The sequence below is a fragment of the Mandrillus leucophaeus genome, unplaced genomic scaffold (genome assembly GCF_000951045.1).
Source record: "Mandrillus leucophaeus isolate KB7577 unplaced genomic scaffold, Mleu.le_1.0 Scaffold130, whole genome shotgun sequence".
Lineage (NCBI taxonomy): Eukaryota > Metazoa > Chordata > Mammalia > Primates > Cercopithecidae > Mandrillus > Mandrillus leucophaeus.
In genome coordinates this window covers 4,409,984-4,424,326 of record NW_012101255.1, presented here as the reverse complement: position 1 = coordinate 4,424,326, position 14,343 = coordinate 4,409,984, and the positions used below count along the sequence as shown (strand labels likewise).

The 14,343-nt window shown below is 37.6% G+C and overlaps 1 protein-coding gene across 2 annotated transcripts in view; it reads right to left on the bottom strand.

Moving 5' to 3' along the window:
• LOC105534114 (ceruloplasmin) overlaps nucleotides 1-14,343 on the bottom strand; it is a 59,186-nt gene that overhangs the window by 40,180 nt on the left and 4,663 nt on the right. For both annotated transcript variants that reach the window (XR_001005215.1, XM_011972790.1), the window contains exons 2-6: nucleotides 9,114-9,361; nucleotides 7,127-7,339; nucleotides 6,171-6,344; nucleotides 4,312-4,566; nucleotides 3,130-3,301 (exon numbers count right to left, since the gene is read on the bottom strand). Coding sequence is in view for 1 of the 2 variants with exons in the window: in XM_011972790.1 (XP_011828180.1) it covers nucleotides 3,130-3,301; nucleotides 4,312-4,566; nucleotides 6,171-6,344; nucleotides 7,127-7,339; nucleotides 9,114-9,361 (1,062 nt within the window). In the remaining variant the exon portion in view is untranslated. The remainder of the gene's footprint in view (nucleotides 1-3,129; nucleotides 3,302-4,311; nucleotides 4,567-6,170; nucleotides 6,345-7,126; nucleotides 7,340-9,113; nucleotides 9,362-14,343) is intronic.

Below are 14,343 nucleotides of genomic sequence, written 5' to 3'. Positions count from 1 at the left end.
GATTCTCCTGCCTCAGCCTCCTGAGTAGCTGGGACTACAGGCATGTGACACCGTGCCCAGCTACTTTTTTGTATTTTTAGTAGAGACGGGGTTTCACCATGTTAGCCAGGATGGTGTCGATCTGACCTCGTGATCCGCCCGCCTCGGCGTTGCAAAGTGCTGGGATTATAGGCATGAGCCACTGCGCCTGGCCCACAGTGGCTACTCTTTGTTGTGTATTAGCCCTGGCCAGCTGCTCAGGAACATTTATTTATTTATTTATTTATTTATTTATTTATGTATTGTTTTTTAAGCAGAGTCTCCGTTTCTTGCCCAAGCTGGAGTGCAGCGGTGCGATCTTGGCTCACTGCAACCTCTGCCTCTCTGGTTCAAGTGATTCTCATACCTCAACCTCCTAAATAACTGGGATTACAGGCGTATGCCACCATGCCCAGCTAATTTTTTGGTTTTTAATAGAGATGGGGCTTTGGGATGTTGGCCAGGCTGGTCTTGCACTCCTGGCCTCAAGTGATCCACCCGCTTTGGCCTTCCAAAGTGCTAGAATGACAGGTGTGAGCCACCGCACCCGGCCAGGAGCTTTTGTTTATTAGCTGAAACTCACGTGACATCACCACAAAGTCGGTATTATTCTCCCTATTTTGCAAGTGAAGAAATTAAATTTCAGAAAGGTAATTATTTGACTTGCACAAAGCCACCTCATTCATCATTTCTTTCATTTGACAACTGCATCAAACACCTGCTCTTTGCTGGGAATCTTGCTACGTGTTGATGACTTAACCATAAGCAAGGTGGACTCATCCCTATCCACATGAACCTTACATCTAGCAGAGAAGACAGGCCAGAACCCATCAATATAATACAGTGTAATAAACACAGGGTGTTATGGAGCATTTCTTTGAGGTTGGGGAAAAGTGCAGTGAAGAGGCCACAAAGATGTTCCAGAGGAAGTGATTACTTAAAACTATCTAAAGGGGAAGTAGAGTTAGCAAGATGAAGTGTGTGTGTAGTGCGGAGACTAGGGCTGGTGTATACAAAGAAGAAACTGCCTATGAGAAGGCTTAGAGAAAACAGCGAGTGTGCCATGTTCTAGAAAATATGGCAGAAGCATAGCATGCAGGGCAGGGCAGAGGAGTGAAGAATGAGGCTTAGATAGATGGGAGATAGGCAGGAGGACCTAGTTAAGGTTTCAGCCCATCCCAGGGCAGTGAGAAGCATTTGAAAGATTTAAGCATCCAGGATTAGCATTTTAGGAGGATCCCTCTGGTAGCTGTTTGGAGAATGCATTGGAAAATAGAAGATTGCAGTAGGGAGACCAGTCAGGAGCCTGCTTTTCTAATCTCAGTAAGAGGCAGAGATGAGTTCATAGGTATTGGCAAAGAAAGTAGATAGCTTTCAGAGATAGTTTCTATAAAATGAGGCAGTACTTGATGAGGAGAGAAGTTTGAACAGCCTCATCCAAGTGGGGATGTCACTAAGCTAAAGTTTGAAATGCAAATCTGAAATTCACAAAAGCCTTCTGAGTTGGAGATGCAGCTTTAGGAGTAATCACATGTAGGTGTCAGTGTAGCCTGGGACTGACATCTCTGCTTCAGGAGTCACAGGTCTGGGCTGAGCGAGGCCCAGCTATCCATTTATTGTGTGATGTTGGATGAATTACTTAACCTTTCCAAGGAGGGTATTTTTAATACGAATGGCAAACAGGGATTCTCTGAGGAAGTGATATATGAGTAGAGACTTGGAGCAGGGGAGTGGCATCATCTCATTGACGTTTTTGAAAGATCACAGTACTGCTTTGTAAAAAATCGATAGTAGGAAAGGAAGACAAACAGAAAGAATGGCTGGGAGGCCGTGGAAGTCATTCAGACATGTACAAAGAGTAGCTTGTGTACATTAAAGGACACTATCAAGAAAGTGAAAGACAACCTATAAAATGCCAGAAAACATGTGCAAATAACTGATAAGGAGTAAATATCCTGAATATATAAAGAATTCCTACAGGTCAACAACCACAAAAAACCCCACTTCAAAAATGGCTGAAGGACTTAAATAGATATTTCTCTGAAGAAGAGACACAAATGACTAAAAAGTACATGAAAAGATCCTCAACATTACTAGTCATTAAGGAAATGCAAATCAAAACCACTATGAAATATCGCTCATGCTCGTTAGGATGGCTATTTAAAAAAAAAAAAAACAGAAAATAAAAAGTGTTGATAAGAATGTGAAGAAATTGGAACCCCTGTACATTGCTGATGAGCCTGTAAAATGGTGCAGTTACTATGGAAAACAGTAAATGTGGTTCCTCAAAAAATTAAAAATAGAATTACCATATGATCCAACGATTCCACTTCTAGCTGGATATGCAAAAGAATTAAAAGCAGAGGCTTGAACGTGATATTTGTATAACAATTGTTCATAACAACATTAGTCACAATAGCCAAAATGTGGAAACAACCCAAATGTTTATCAACAGATGAATGAATAAACAGAATGTGGTATATACATACAATGAAGCATTATTCAGCCTTAAAGAGGAATGAAATTCTAATGCATGCTACAACATGAATAAATCTTAAAACATTATGCTAAGTGATATAAAAGACACAAAGGAACCAATATTGTATGATTCCACTTGTATGAGTTGCCGAGAATAGGAAAACTCATAGAGACAGAAAGTAGAATCGAGCTTGTCAGGGAGTGGAGAAAGAGAGGAAGAAGGTTGTTACTGTTAAAGGGTTCAGAGTTTCTATTTGGGATGATAAAAAAAAGTTCTAGAAATGGATAGTTGTGATGGCTATATAGCACTGTAAATGTACTTCATGCTGCTGAATTGTACAGTGTCATGTTTTCTGAAATGGAAAGCAAATTAATTGATTTATCTAATTGTATTCAGTGTTTTCTTAGGACTTTGTCAAGCATTTGATGTCTTTTGAACGCAATTTTTTTCACGGACTCAAAACTCATAGTTCTCAAACTCAGACTCTTACACCCAATACCTTAATAAATATTTAGCAGTCTAGTTACTCAATATCAGATACCAATTAAAATTGTAATTGCTGAATTAGCCTTTTGTAGTTCCTTTGTGTAGGGGAGAGCATATTTTGAAATAGTACTCTTTTTGTGAATTACCTTCCAGGTGCTGTTAAGTTTTCTTTGGTGAAGACGTCTATACCAGAGGGAGCATAGTTCCAGATGATTTCCTCAGCGGCAATGTAGTAGTGTCTAACATGCTTCCCATGGGTATTACCCTTTGATGAAGACTTGTTACACTCCTGGACCTGGAAAAAGGCTTGCAAACCAGCTGAAATGAAACAGAAAGAGGCATTGATTAATGGAGCCAATGTTTCTCTCTCCTATTGCCCTGTAAACACTGCTCGGGTGATGACAAGTAGAAATTGAAGGAATAGACAGATAGAAACAGTACTATAAAGGAGGGCAAACAGCTGTAAATAAATTCGTGATGGAAAACTCAAGTTTAAAACAGACATACTTTGTTTTTTATGTACATACAGCATAGAGATATTAAGCATATGTGTTTTTAAAATATGGTACCAGTTTCTGTGGGGTTTCACTTGGTAGTTCTTTTGATGAGAGAAAAAGAACAAATCTGTAGATAAGCAGAGAAGAGAGGCTTTGACGTATTTTAAGGGGTTGCATTGGGTGGAGGAGGAGGTACCAAATGAGCATGTATTATAGCTCTCTTGTACAAGATGGTTGTGCATCTGCTGTGCTGGGCCTTCTGTGGCCCAGAGCATATTTGATAAAAGCAATTATATTTGCAGGTCAGAGTAAAGTATCCGAACTCCTATGTTAAACTTAATTTATTCAGTAGACTAATATTAAAAACTAATGTTTTTCAAGAACAAGGAATGTTTTTATTGCCTAAGTTAAAGAGCTAAAGGAAGAATTTATCGAGTTAAACTAGGGAATGGCCAGGCTCAAATAAAGAACAAAGTTAATTATACTTGATGGAAATAAGTCGAAAAACAGGGTACTTTCCACTGCCACATACAGTTTTTCTGGATTTTACAACACTGTATATTTTACAAAGTTGAGTAAGTATATATAGTACTATACTTTCAGGGCCAGTTGTTCTTTCCAAAAACTAATATATTTTCAGATTTCATTACTTTATAATATACTTGTCTTACAGTCTTTTTTATTACATTATTTTATATATACTATCATAGGAATAACACTAAAATGCCAGTTCAACGCTCAGATTATTTCAAAGATATTTAGCTTTTATATTCTGATTCCCAGTAACCACCTTTTTCAGCTGACTGCTAATTTCAGACAAAGATATCCTACCTTTCAGATGGTTTAGATTCTGACAGCTGAGCATCCATTCTCCAGGGTTCTGGGCCACCATATAAGCATCAAACAGGGTAGCAGGAAAGAGGTTGATTGTATCAATACGGTAGTTCTTGTTGGTCAATACTTGCCCGTGAAAGAAAGCTGCGTGCACATCAACTTCATTACCCATACCAAAAAGGTACCATTTTACTCTGTCTTCAGCACACATGGAGAGTCCTGGGAGACTTCCAAAAGTATATCCATTCACAGCTGTAAGTCAAGAGCAGAGTTTGTGACTAATAATCATTAATGCTTGAGATAGTGAGAGTTACCTCTATATAAATAGAATCAATTTGGAATGGAAAATATCTGGCACACATGCTGGTATTCCTCCCTCCTATACTCATGTCAGACATTGCTAATCAATCACAGCACTCTTTCATTTTGGAACTGAATTCAGCCTGAGGATTCTTATCAATACCATAGTAACAGATGAACACAATACTGAAGATAAAACCTACTTGCTGTCTTTGTTATAAACTATACACATTGTGTGTGTGTGTGTGTAAATACAGATGTGTGCATATATACATACATATAAACAAAACACACACATAGAATTAATAGAAAAAAGATTGAAGATTAGTATTCAATGAGTTATTAATCATGTTGGTAGAGTAGTAGTATGGATGTTTTTGCTTATCAGAAATTTTCCAATTTTCTACCATAAATTTCTTTTGTAAAAAGAACATAAGAATAGCTTTTTTAAAAGATTGCCAGACAAAATTTTTAAGATTGGAAGAGATACGAAGGAGGGAAAAAATAAAGAAGGACAGCAGGGACAGAGCCACAAAGACCTAAAAGTTCATATGCAAGGTGGCCTGAAACACTCAGAAGAAACTTATGGTCATTGTTCAAACTGGGTGGCCCGAAACATTTCCAAAGTGGAAATTAGTTCTAGGAAGAATCCTGAGTTTACCACATGTGACACTGGTACCAAATCAAACCTGCTCAGGCTAGAATTTTGAGTATCTTTTTATAGCAACTATTTTTGTTGGTACACAACAGAGATAGGATTCAAGTATGGAAAGAGGACCTTCCACCCAGATAAAAGTAAAAGTTAGAAACAAAATCTGTACTTTGTTAATTAGTTTCTTTTTCTACTTTGGTAGTATAGTTATTTTTGTGCTCTCGGTTTCTGAGTACAGGTTATTTTGAAGAAGTTAAACACAAACAAACAAAAATCTCTACTTATTGGTCTAGTTGTTGTTAAGGGATTCTGTTTCTCATGTAAATTATGAGAAATAGATAATCTTACTAAGCTCATTATTTTGTGTCTGAGAATTAAGAAAAAGTCTAAACTGTAAAAAAAAGCATTTCTAGAAAAGTAAAGTGAACTAAAATGTAGAAAAGAATGATGCAGACTAGGGGGCCCAGTGAGGGCAACATAGTATGTAGAATGAATACCTTTCAGAACTCGTGGTTTGAACTATTTTCTTAAATATAGTTAGATGCTTTAAAATATAATATAGTTTTAAGTATTTAGTTCAATAATTTGGAACTGCCTCAAATAATTTTTAGAATGAGTCTAGTGGATAAATAAATATATTAATGTCACATACATATGCATTAAACCATAATTGATGTTTTATCCTTACCAGTTTGGGAAACAAGTTTGGTGCATCTGGCTTTACCTGGCTTAGAATTTTTATTTTGATTTACTTGGCTGAATATCAAATTGCACATCCAATATGCTTTGTTATAAGGACCACAGACTAGACACGCAGTACTTACTTATACGAGGGAATAAGCTTAGCAGGATTAATGGATTAAGGGGGAAAAAAGTAAAGTTAACATGTCTTCTATAATCTTACAATGCATTCTGTTACTCTCCTGGAAGTCTTCGTTGTCTTTGTCAACTTTCTCTGGTTCTAAGCAGTAGGCTTGAATGTTGTCTTCTAGGTACCAGCTGAAATTTTCATCCACCACAGAAAACATCACCACAAATACTCGGTCAATATTTTTTTCTTTTTCTTTATCTAGAGAATCTGGAGTTAAAATTACTATTTTAGTAAGATTAAACTTTTAGCATGTATTTTGACTTATGTTTTCAGGTGATTTGTAGTTTTAAAAAATTTTAATATTTATTTTTTTCTAATAAATCACAAGTCTGGACCAGTCACTTCTGTTTTACAGACATAGAAACACTCAGGGAATTTTTATGATCAGTATCTGGTGCTTGGAAGACATTCCTATATCTGGATATCCACTGACCCCATAACTATTAAATGCTTTTTGGCAAATGGGAAGATTGGAATTCAAACTTGTGTGTCTGTTTTGTGGTGCATATAGCCACAAACTGAGACAAGTCTTTATAGGTAACTATTGTTCAAGTTAGGATTGTATTTCAGGCTCTCGAGCTACGTTGTCTTTTTCATGATGTTAGAAATAAATACTATGATATTATGTTTACCAATATAGTATGAGTAACTACAGATCTATCACCGTGAAGTGCCTTTTTGGTAGTCACATTTGGTAAAGTCATATGTCTCTTCAGCACCACTGTTGGAAGTTAGATACAGCAAACTGATCCCTGGGAGAATATATTTCTTTCAGCTTAGCTTCATTGGCATTTTCCCCATATGAATGCTTGTTCCATTTATCCCTTCTTCTGCTAGTCCTGCCTGGCTCTTCCCTGCCTTTTTTTCAAGTCACCACCTCTCTACCTTACCTACTCAATCTCAACACAGAAGACTTGACTTATTTTTAAAAGACAAACTGCCCTGCCCCTGTCTTTAATAATGTAAAAAATAATGTAAAACAGATGTACCTTTTTTACAGATTATTAAAGGTCCGATGAGTCCTGAGGCAATATCTTTTGGAGCATCAATGTGGGAATGGTAAATCCTAGTCACACAATTGCTATCTCCTTCACCAGGACTTTGTTCTTCGGTGGCAAGCAACAAGTATGTATACTGCTGTCCTGGATATACTTTGTCATCTGCTTTTTGAAAATCTGTGGTGTTATCAGGGTAGATGGCCCCTAGGAAGCAACATGCAATGAAGGTACAAAGTGAATGTGTTTGAACTTAAATGAGAGAACAGATAGTCCATTAATTCATTCAGCAAACATTTATTAAGCATCTACTGTGTGATCCTTGGGGATGTGATATCCTATTTGGACACAGGAAAATGAAAGGCTAATGGCTAGGGTGTTTAGAAGCTTCACAGACATTTTAAATTTTTTTTAGTATCTGACTGGGTTTTCAGAAAGCAAAATGACTTTTTGTTTGCATGTAAAGAACTCGGGTCATGGTATGGAAGTCTGAGAAAAATGGCTACCCTCTTCTAAATTCAAAACTTCTTATGTGATCTCAGAATTTTGCCCATGAATTAACCATAAAATTAAAAAAATTTCTACTCTTAATTTTGGAAATTTCCAAACATACACAAAGGTTGAGAGAAGAAAATGCTGAACCTCCGTGTACCCATCAAACCAGCTTTAACAGTGATCGACTCAAGGCCAACCTTGTTTCATCTGTACCCCCACATACTCTTATCCCCAGTATCATCAAATTATTTTAAAGCAAATCTCAGACATCATATTCCATTCATAAATACTGGAGTACGTATCTCTAAAAGATAGGAACTCTTTTTTTCTTTTAATAAAACCACAGTACCATTACCATAACTTTAAAATGAATGGTAATTCCCTAATAAACCATGAAAGTATTAAAAAGAAATAGGATGACAGTCAGCCTTTTATGCTATGAATGTAATTATCCCTAAACAACAACAAAAACAAGAAAAGTCAACACATTCACCTTCTAAAACAATATCTCTTTAAAAAAGACAACAAATAATGAATCAAATCTAATTTTAAATTAATTTCCCTACTTGATCATTATAATTTCAATGAACCGTAGCATGACTTCAGCATTTTTGCTTATGACAACAGCTGATATTTATTGAGTATTACTATGTATTCTCGTTGTCTTTATTTTATAGGTGAGGAAACTGAAGCTGAAAGAATTTTAGCAATTTGTCCAAGGTCACTCAACCAGTAAAAGGTAAGGCTGGGGCTCAGACCTTGGTCTATTAATTTCACCTTGCTTTTCATCACTACAAAATACCACCTTTTTTACCATCATTGCTAAGGACTAAGAATAAGATCACTGGCACCAAACCTTATCTTTGTTTTTCAGGTAATATTTTCAAGTTTTCCAAGTCCTACATTCAAATGACTTTTTCAGTTAATTGTGTCTCATATGTGACTAGAGTCATCCAGGCACATGTACAATTTGACTGACATATGGAACTACTTATGCCACCTTAGCTGGGGCAGAGTTTATCTAAAGTTAGGATAGGAGGTAACAACAGCCACAGTATGTTTACATGTAGGAACTTCAGAGATAAGGCAATTCACATCTTGAGTCCTTCTTTCTCTTCCCTCTGGATTTTTGCCTCTTCTAGACTCTAAAACACATTGTCCATTTCTCTTATACTGACTATTTGGCCAGAAAGGATTGGGCGGAGTCCGGAGATCAACTCCGGACTCAGAGCTTGCCGTGAGCTGAGATCAAACCACTGCACTCCAGCCTGGGCGACAGAGCGAGACTCCATCTCAAATAAATAAAATAAAATAAAATAAAATAAAATAAAATAAAATAATGAAATAAAATAAAATAAAATAAAATAGTTAAGAACTGAATGGCAGTTATAGGTCTTATCCAGGAGAGAAGTCCATGATTTTAGAAGCTAAAAGGCACTTCTACTGAAAAGTAAGAGGAAATTCCAGCTACATGAGCTGAACTTACCCTCATGTTCCTTATAGTAAGTTATTCCATGTGAATGAAAGGTGTAGGGCCTAGAGGCAAAGTTTTTTAAGTGTACATAAACTTTATCTCCAGTTTCAGCTTTGATAATAGGGCCTAAAAACCCAAGCCAGACTGGTTTTTCTACAGTCGTCCTAAAGGTTTCATCTGTGTACTGAAGATAAAGGGCCTTCTTATATAGTCTCCCAATTCTATCTGGGCCATTTTGAAGATAGATATTGGAATGTTCCCTGCAAAGAGAAAGAAGACAACTCTATCAGAAGCCATCATTTCTAGGGATGACATTATCATTATAATTTAATAACATTATAATTAGAGAAGTTAATCACCACATCACATTGAATGTTTGCCTGTTGTAGGGATGCCTCCAAAATTGAAGTGGAGGGCTGGCCGTTAGCCCTGTTATTTTAATTATGTGAGGCTTCCTTATCAGGTATATGTCAGAGAACTGTCTGTGAAGGCGTCATAGAAATATAGTGCATCTTACTGAAGTATTCACTCCATGATTTTTATACTAAAACACAGACATATTATGTAATGGAATAGAATACAAACTTAAGCTGAAATATTAAAATAAAGCAGTTAATTAAGACATTTTTTCACTTATACTTCTCTTAGCTACTGGAAAAATTTGAGTTTATAACTAATCAATCTGGATATTTGAGACCTCAAAGTTTGTGTGTGTGTGTGTTTATATTTTTTTCCTTAAAGTAAGATTAATAAAGCTAAATTAATTCTTTTTAATTTCTTTTAACAGCACTAAATCAAAGCTAGAGTTGTTGATGCATGCAATGTGTGTGGTTTTTAAATTACTTTTGAATTTAAATAATCCCTGTGTTTTTTAATCCCTCACTAGTGCAGATACTTAACATTGAATGTTTGTATTCTAGTGAGTGCCCATTAATAGTTGCTTAAAACTTTCTTAAAAATATCAGTGAAGAAAATAGCAATCTGGAAAAGAAAAGATGGAAAGAAAGTAAATTTGGTTTGAACTGATTTCTTGTGTTATCCAACTGAAGGCTGTATATAGCCCAGTGGGATCTATACATGGGCAATATCATGTAGCCATTTGGCAGGACCCACTTAGATTCTGCCCTTTGGCAAGCCCCTCCACAACCAAGGCTCTTCCATTTGAATAAAAACTGCTCATCATTGTGGGTGTGTGGGGGTGTGTGTGTGTGTGTGTGTGTGTTGCCTTCTTTCATCTTAGTGATCTTTGATACTTTACCAATTTCTATTCAACATTTGTGGGGCTGAGTAACCTGACCGAGGAACAAATTTTGTCTTGTTTTCTTAGTTGTAAGCTCATTGGTAAAAGTGAGATATATTTTTCTTTCCCTTCTTCAAGACAAGAGCAGAGCTTGTGCGAGAGCTCTGGACTTTCACTGCTACAGAATTTAAAGATGTGGTTTTTCAAAAGTCTAAGGCCTGGTGTTTCTTAAGTTTGAAATGCACAGGAATCTACTGCTGAACTTAGTGAAGTGGAAACTCCTGGGGCACAACTCCACTGATTCTGATTCTGTGGGTCTGGGGCAGGGCCCAGGCATCTGCATTATTAACCAACACACTGGTGTCTTTTGATGAGATAGGCTGCTCTGGGCCCCTGGGTAACCTGTGTTGAAGAGGCTCTAAGGTTGAAGGTTAAGAGAGCTGCCCAGTCCCAGAGGCAGTGGGATTTCTGATACCATGAGGCAGAAAGGTAGAAAGCTCTGTTTCCAGGTCATACCTGGTGGTGGCAGGACCTCTGCGGTGGTGGCTATGTAGATTAAGCCTGAGTGCTGGGGCCAGGTAGCATAGCCACTTGGCAATGGTCCTGGTGGCTGAGTTGGGGCAGAGTGAGCAGGTGTTGGAAATAAGAGCCACCATTCTCTGGATTGATCAAGGAGTTTCTATGATGAGCGTTTCCTCCTAGTCACTACCATATACCAATACATTGGGAATGCCAATTTCCCTGAATTGTATAAACCCGAATTCCCAAAGAAGATAAAATTATTCACTAAAAAAATGACTCAGATGATGTTTCCCTGCCCATCCCCCACCCTGGTGGAAGGGCTAAGCTAGAAGTTAGAAAAATAAAGTGTCCTTATTTGCAGCCTGTGTGGAGCATTAAAACTGTGGGTATACCCTCATTTTTCCTATTTGTTTTCACCTTCTAGTTGTTTGTTGCCATTTCCCAATTTGTTAAAGCAAAACAGGAAAAGATTGGGAGAGACTTCATGGACACAGGTAGGCATGGGAAAAGGGCAAGACACTGGTGTGAACTCTGTCCCTAAACCCATAGCAAGGAACGTGCAGAAAGAGTCTTAATAAATATATGCCTTAATAACAGCAAAATTGTTGCATCAAAGACCACTGAGATTAAAAGCAGAGAGTCATTCAGTCCATATGACTGATAAGAGGACAACAAGAGTGCAATTTCAGTTAGGTACACAACTGCAGCTGCAAAGTCTACAGTACAAAGGTACAATTCCACTCTGGTCCCACCAGAACCCTGGACCAATCAATCTCACAGAGACTTGTCTGAGCCCCAGGGTAAACTTTCTTAAGAGTCTGAACACACTTTTATTTCTGAGAGATGAATTTGATAATATTTGGAGACTTTACTCCGTGCTTTACCATGTCCTATTGGTACACATCTTACGTAGGTCAAAGTTAAAAGTTAACCCTCAAATTCTTAAGGCTTCATTTAAATAAAATGTGTATTTATGTTTTCTGAATGTAAATACACTTTGGCATACATCACGTCCTATTTTGATAAACTATAGCAGACTTTGTCAAAATGCTTTTATTACATTGAAATGCTCCTGTATTAATCATTTCCTAAAATAGGAAGAACATTGCCATAAACCAATACCTAAGACCAAGACCAAGACCTACATTGCCTAGGCTTTGTAACTAATTTTTCTAAGCAAATTTTTTTGGGGGGTTAAAATTGCTTTTAAAATTATTGATCTGAAGGTACAACATGTCTAGGCATTTTAACATTTGAAATTCCTTTTATACATATTGCAGTATGCAAACTGCTTTTTGCATCTTGCCTTTTATTGTGAAAAAAACTGTCTTAACCAAACTGGAAAATATTTTACACTGTGTGACACTTTGGGAGAAGTCTATTTGTTTATGCTTTGTCTCCAAATAAACATTAAAAGGTCATTAGAGGCTCTCTATTTAATTTCGACAGCACAGCTTGGGGACAAAGGGTCAGTTACTGGAAGCTTGCGGGAAGTTTGCCAGTCAGATATTCAGCCACAAGAATCTATTATAGCTGTTCTTTGAACCAAATAATTCACATTTAATTGTAGTTCTTCCTGTTGACAATTGTAACATGTTCCTTTCTACTCATTACTATAGACATATCTCCCTTCAAGTAATCAATCACATTCCCTCTTTTTAGCCCCTTACTTCAAAAAAGAAAAGCCCGCTCCTATAATTTCTGGTAGTCTTAGACCCAGAAATGCGTTTTTAATAGTAGGATAATTATTTTTAGTATTGCTTTAGTAAGATATTAATAATGCTATTCCCTCCCATAAATTTAGAATTCACTCTTGGTTTATGCTTAGACATGGTTCCCAAAACTCGGGTATTATAGGTGAAAACTTCCTGGATTTTTGACTTCATTAATTGAGACATAATATATTAGTTTTTTATTGCTGCATAACAAATTATCACAAAGTAGGTTGAAACAACACCCATTTATAATCTCACTATTCTGTGGGTCAGAAGTCTGGCATGGCGTGGCTGGGTTCACTGCCTCGGGCATCACCAAGCTGAAGTCAAGAGGCTGCTGGGCTGAGTACTTATCTGAGGCTCTGTGGAGAAATCTGCCTAGCTCATTTGGGTTATTGCCAGAATTCAGTTCAATGGGGTCATAGAATTAAAATTCCTGTTTGCTTGCTGGCTATGGGCCAGGAGCCTCTCCCAGTTTCTTAAGGTGACCTGTATGCCCTCCTAGATGGCCCCTTTCATCTTCGAGTCAGCTCCAGTGTGTGGACTCTCCAGATAATCTCACTGACTAAAACATAAATCATGATGGTGATGTCTCATCCTGTTCACAGGTTCTGGAGATTTAGGATAGGATTTCTTCCTGGAACCACTTTGGAAATGCTGCCTGCCATAAACAAGAATCATAAGGAAAACAGTCAAAAATTAACTACTGCAAGAATATGGCAGAGACTCAACCTAGGTGTATAGAACACAAATTCAAGTGATTTGCCAGTTCTAACTAGCCTTCCTCCACTGGCACAGCACGAATGCAGTACCTAGTGATGAATTTTCTTTTGTCTGTGTTCTCAGGAGAAATAGAAACTTGATGATAAATGGAGTTTGGTAAGTGTGAAATGTAAGTCACTTAATTAGCTCTTCCACACAAGCTGTCTTGTGTGAAGTGTTTGTACTACACTAGCGATTGCTTACTATTTTTTTTTTTTTTTTTTGAGATGGGCTCTTGCTCTGTGGCCCAGGCTAGAGTGTAATGGCGTGATCTTGACTCACTGCAACCTCCACCTCCTGGGTTCAAGCAACTTTCCTGCCTCGGCCTCCCAAGTAGCTGGGACTACAGGCATAAGCCACCACACACAGCTAATTTTTGTATTTTTAGTAGAGACGGGGTTTCACCATGTTGGCCAGGCTGGTCTCGAACTCCTGACCTTGTGATCCACCCGCCTTGGCCTTCCAAAGTTCTGGGATTACAGGTATGAGCCACCATGCCCAGCCCTATTGCTTGCTATTTTTTATTTGGCAACCTTGGAGAATGAGTCATTTAAACTAAATTTTCCAGAGAATTTTAGCTAGTAATTGTACCTATTTAGGAATCATTTAAATATTTAAAAATCATTTTTGAAGGAATGGTAATAAATTGGGAGGCCATTAGGCTGAGACAGTGTCAGTGCTTTGGGTTCCTACCTAAGCAAACCAAAACCCAATTCAGTGTAGTAAACAGTAAAATGAAACTTATAATCCGTAACTAGAGACTTTACCAATCAGAAGCCACCAACTAACATCTAACTAGGGAGTCTCCACTTTAACCAGTCTAATATCTATTTCTTAGGCTGAGAATACGTTATAAAACTTTCCTGGCTGGGCGCGGTGGCTCATGCCTGTAATCCCAGCACTTTGGGAGGCCGAGACGGGCAGATCATGAGGTCAGGAGATCGAGACCATCCTGGCTAACACGGTGAAACCCTGTCTCTACTAAAAATACAAAAAATTAGCC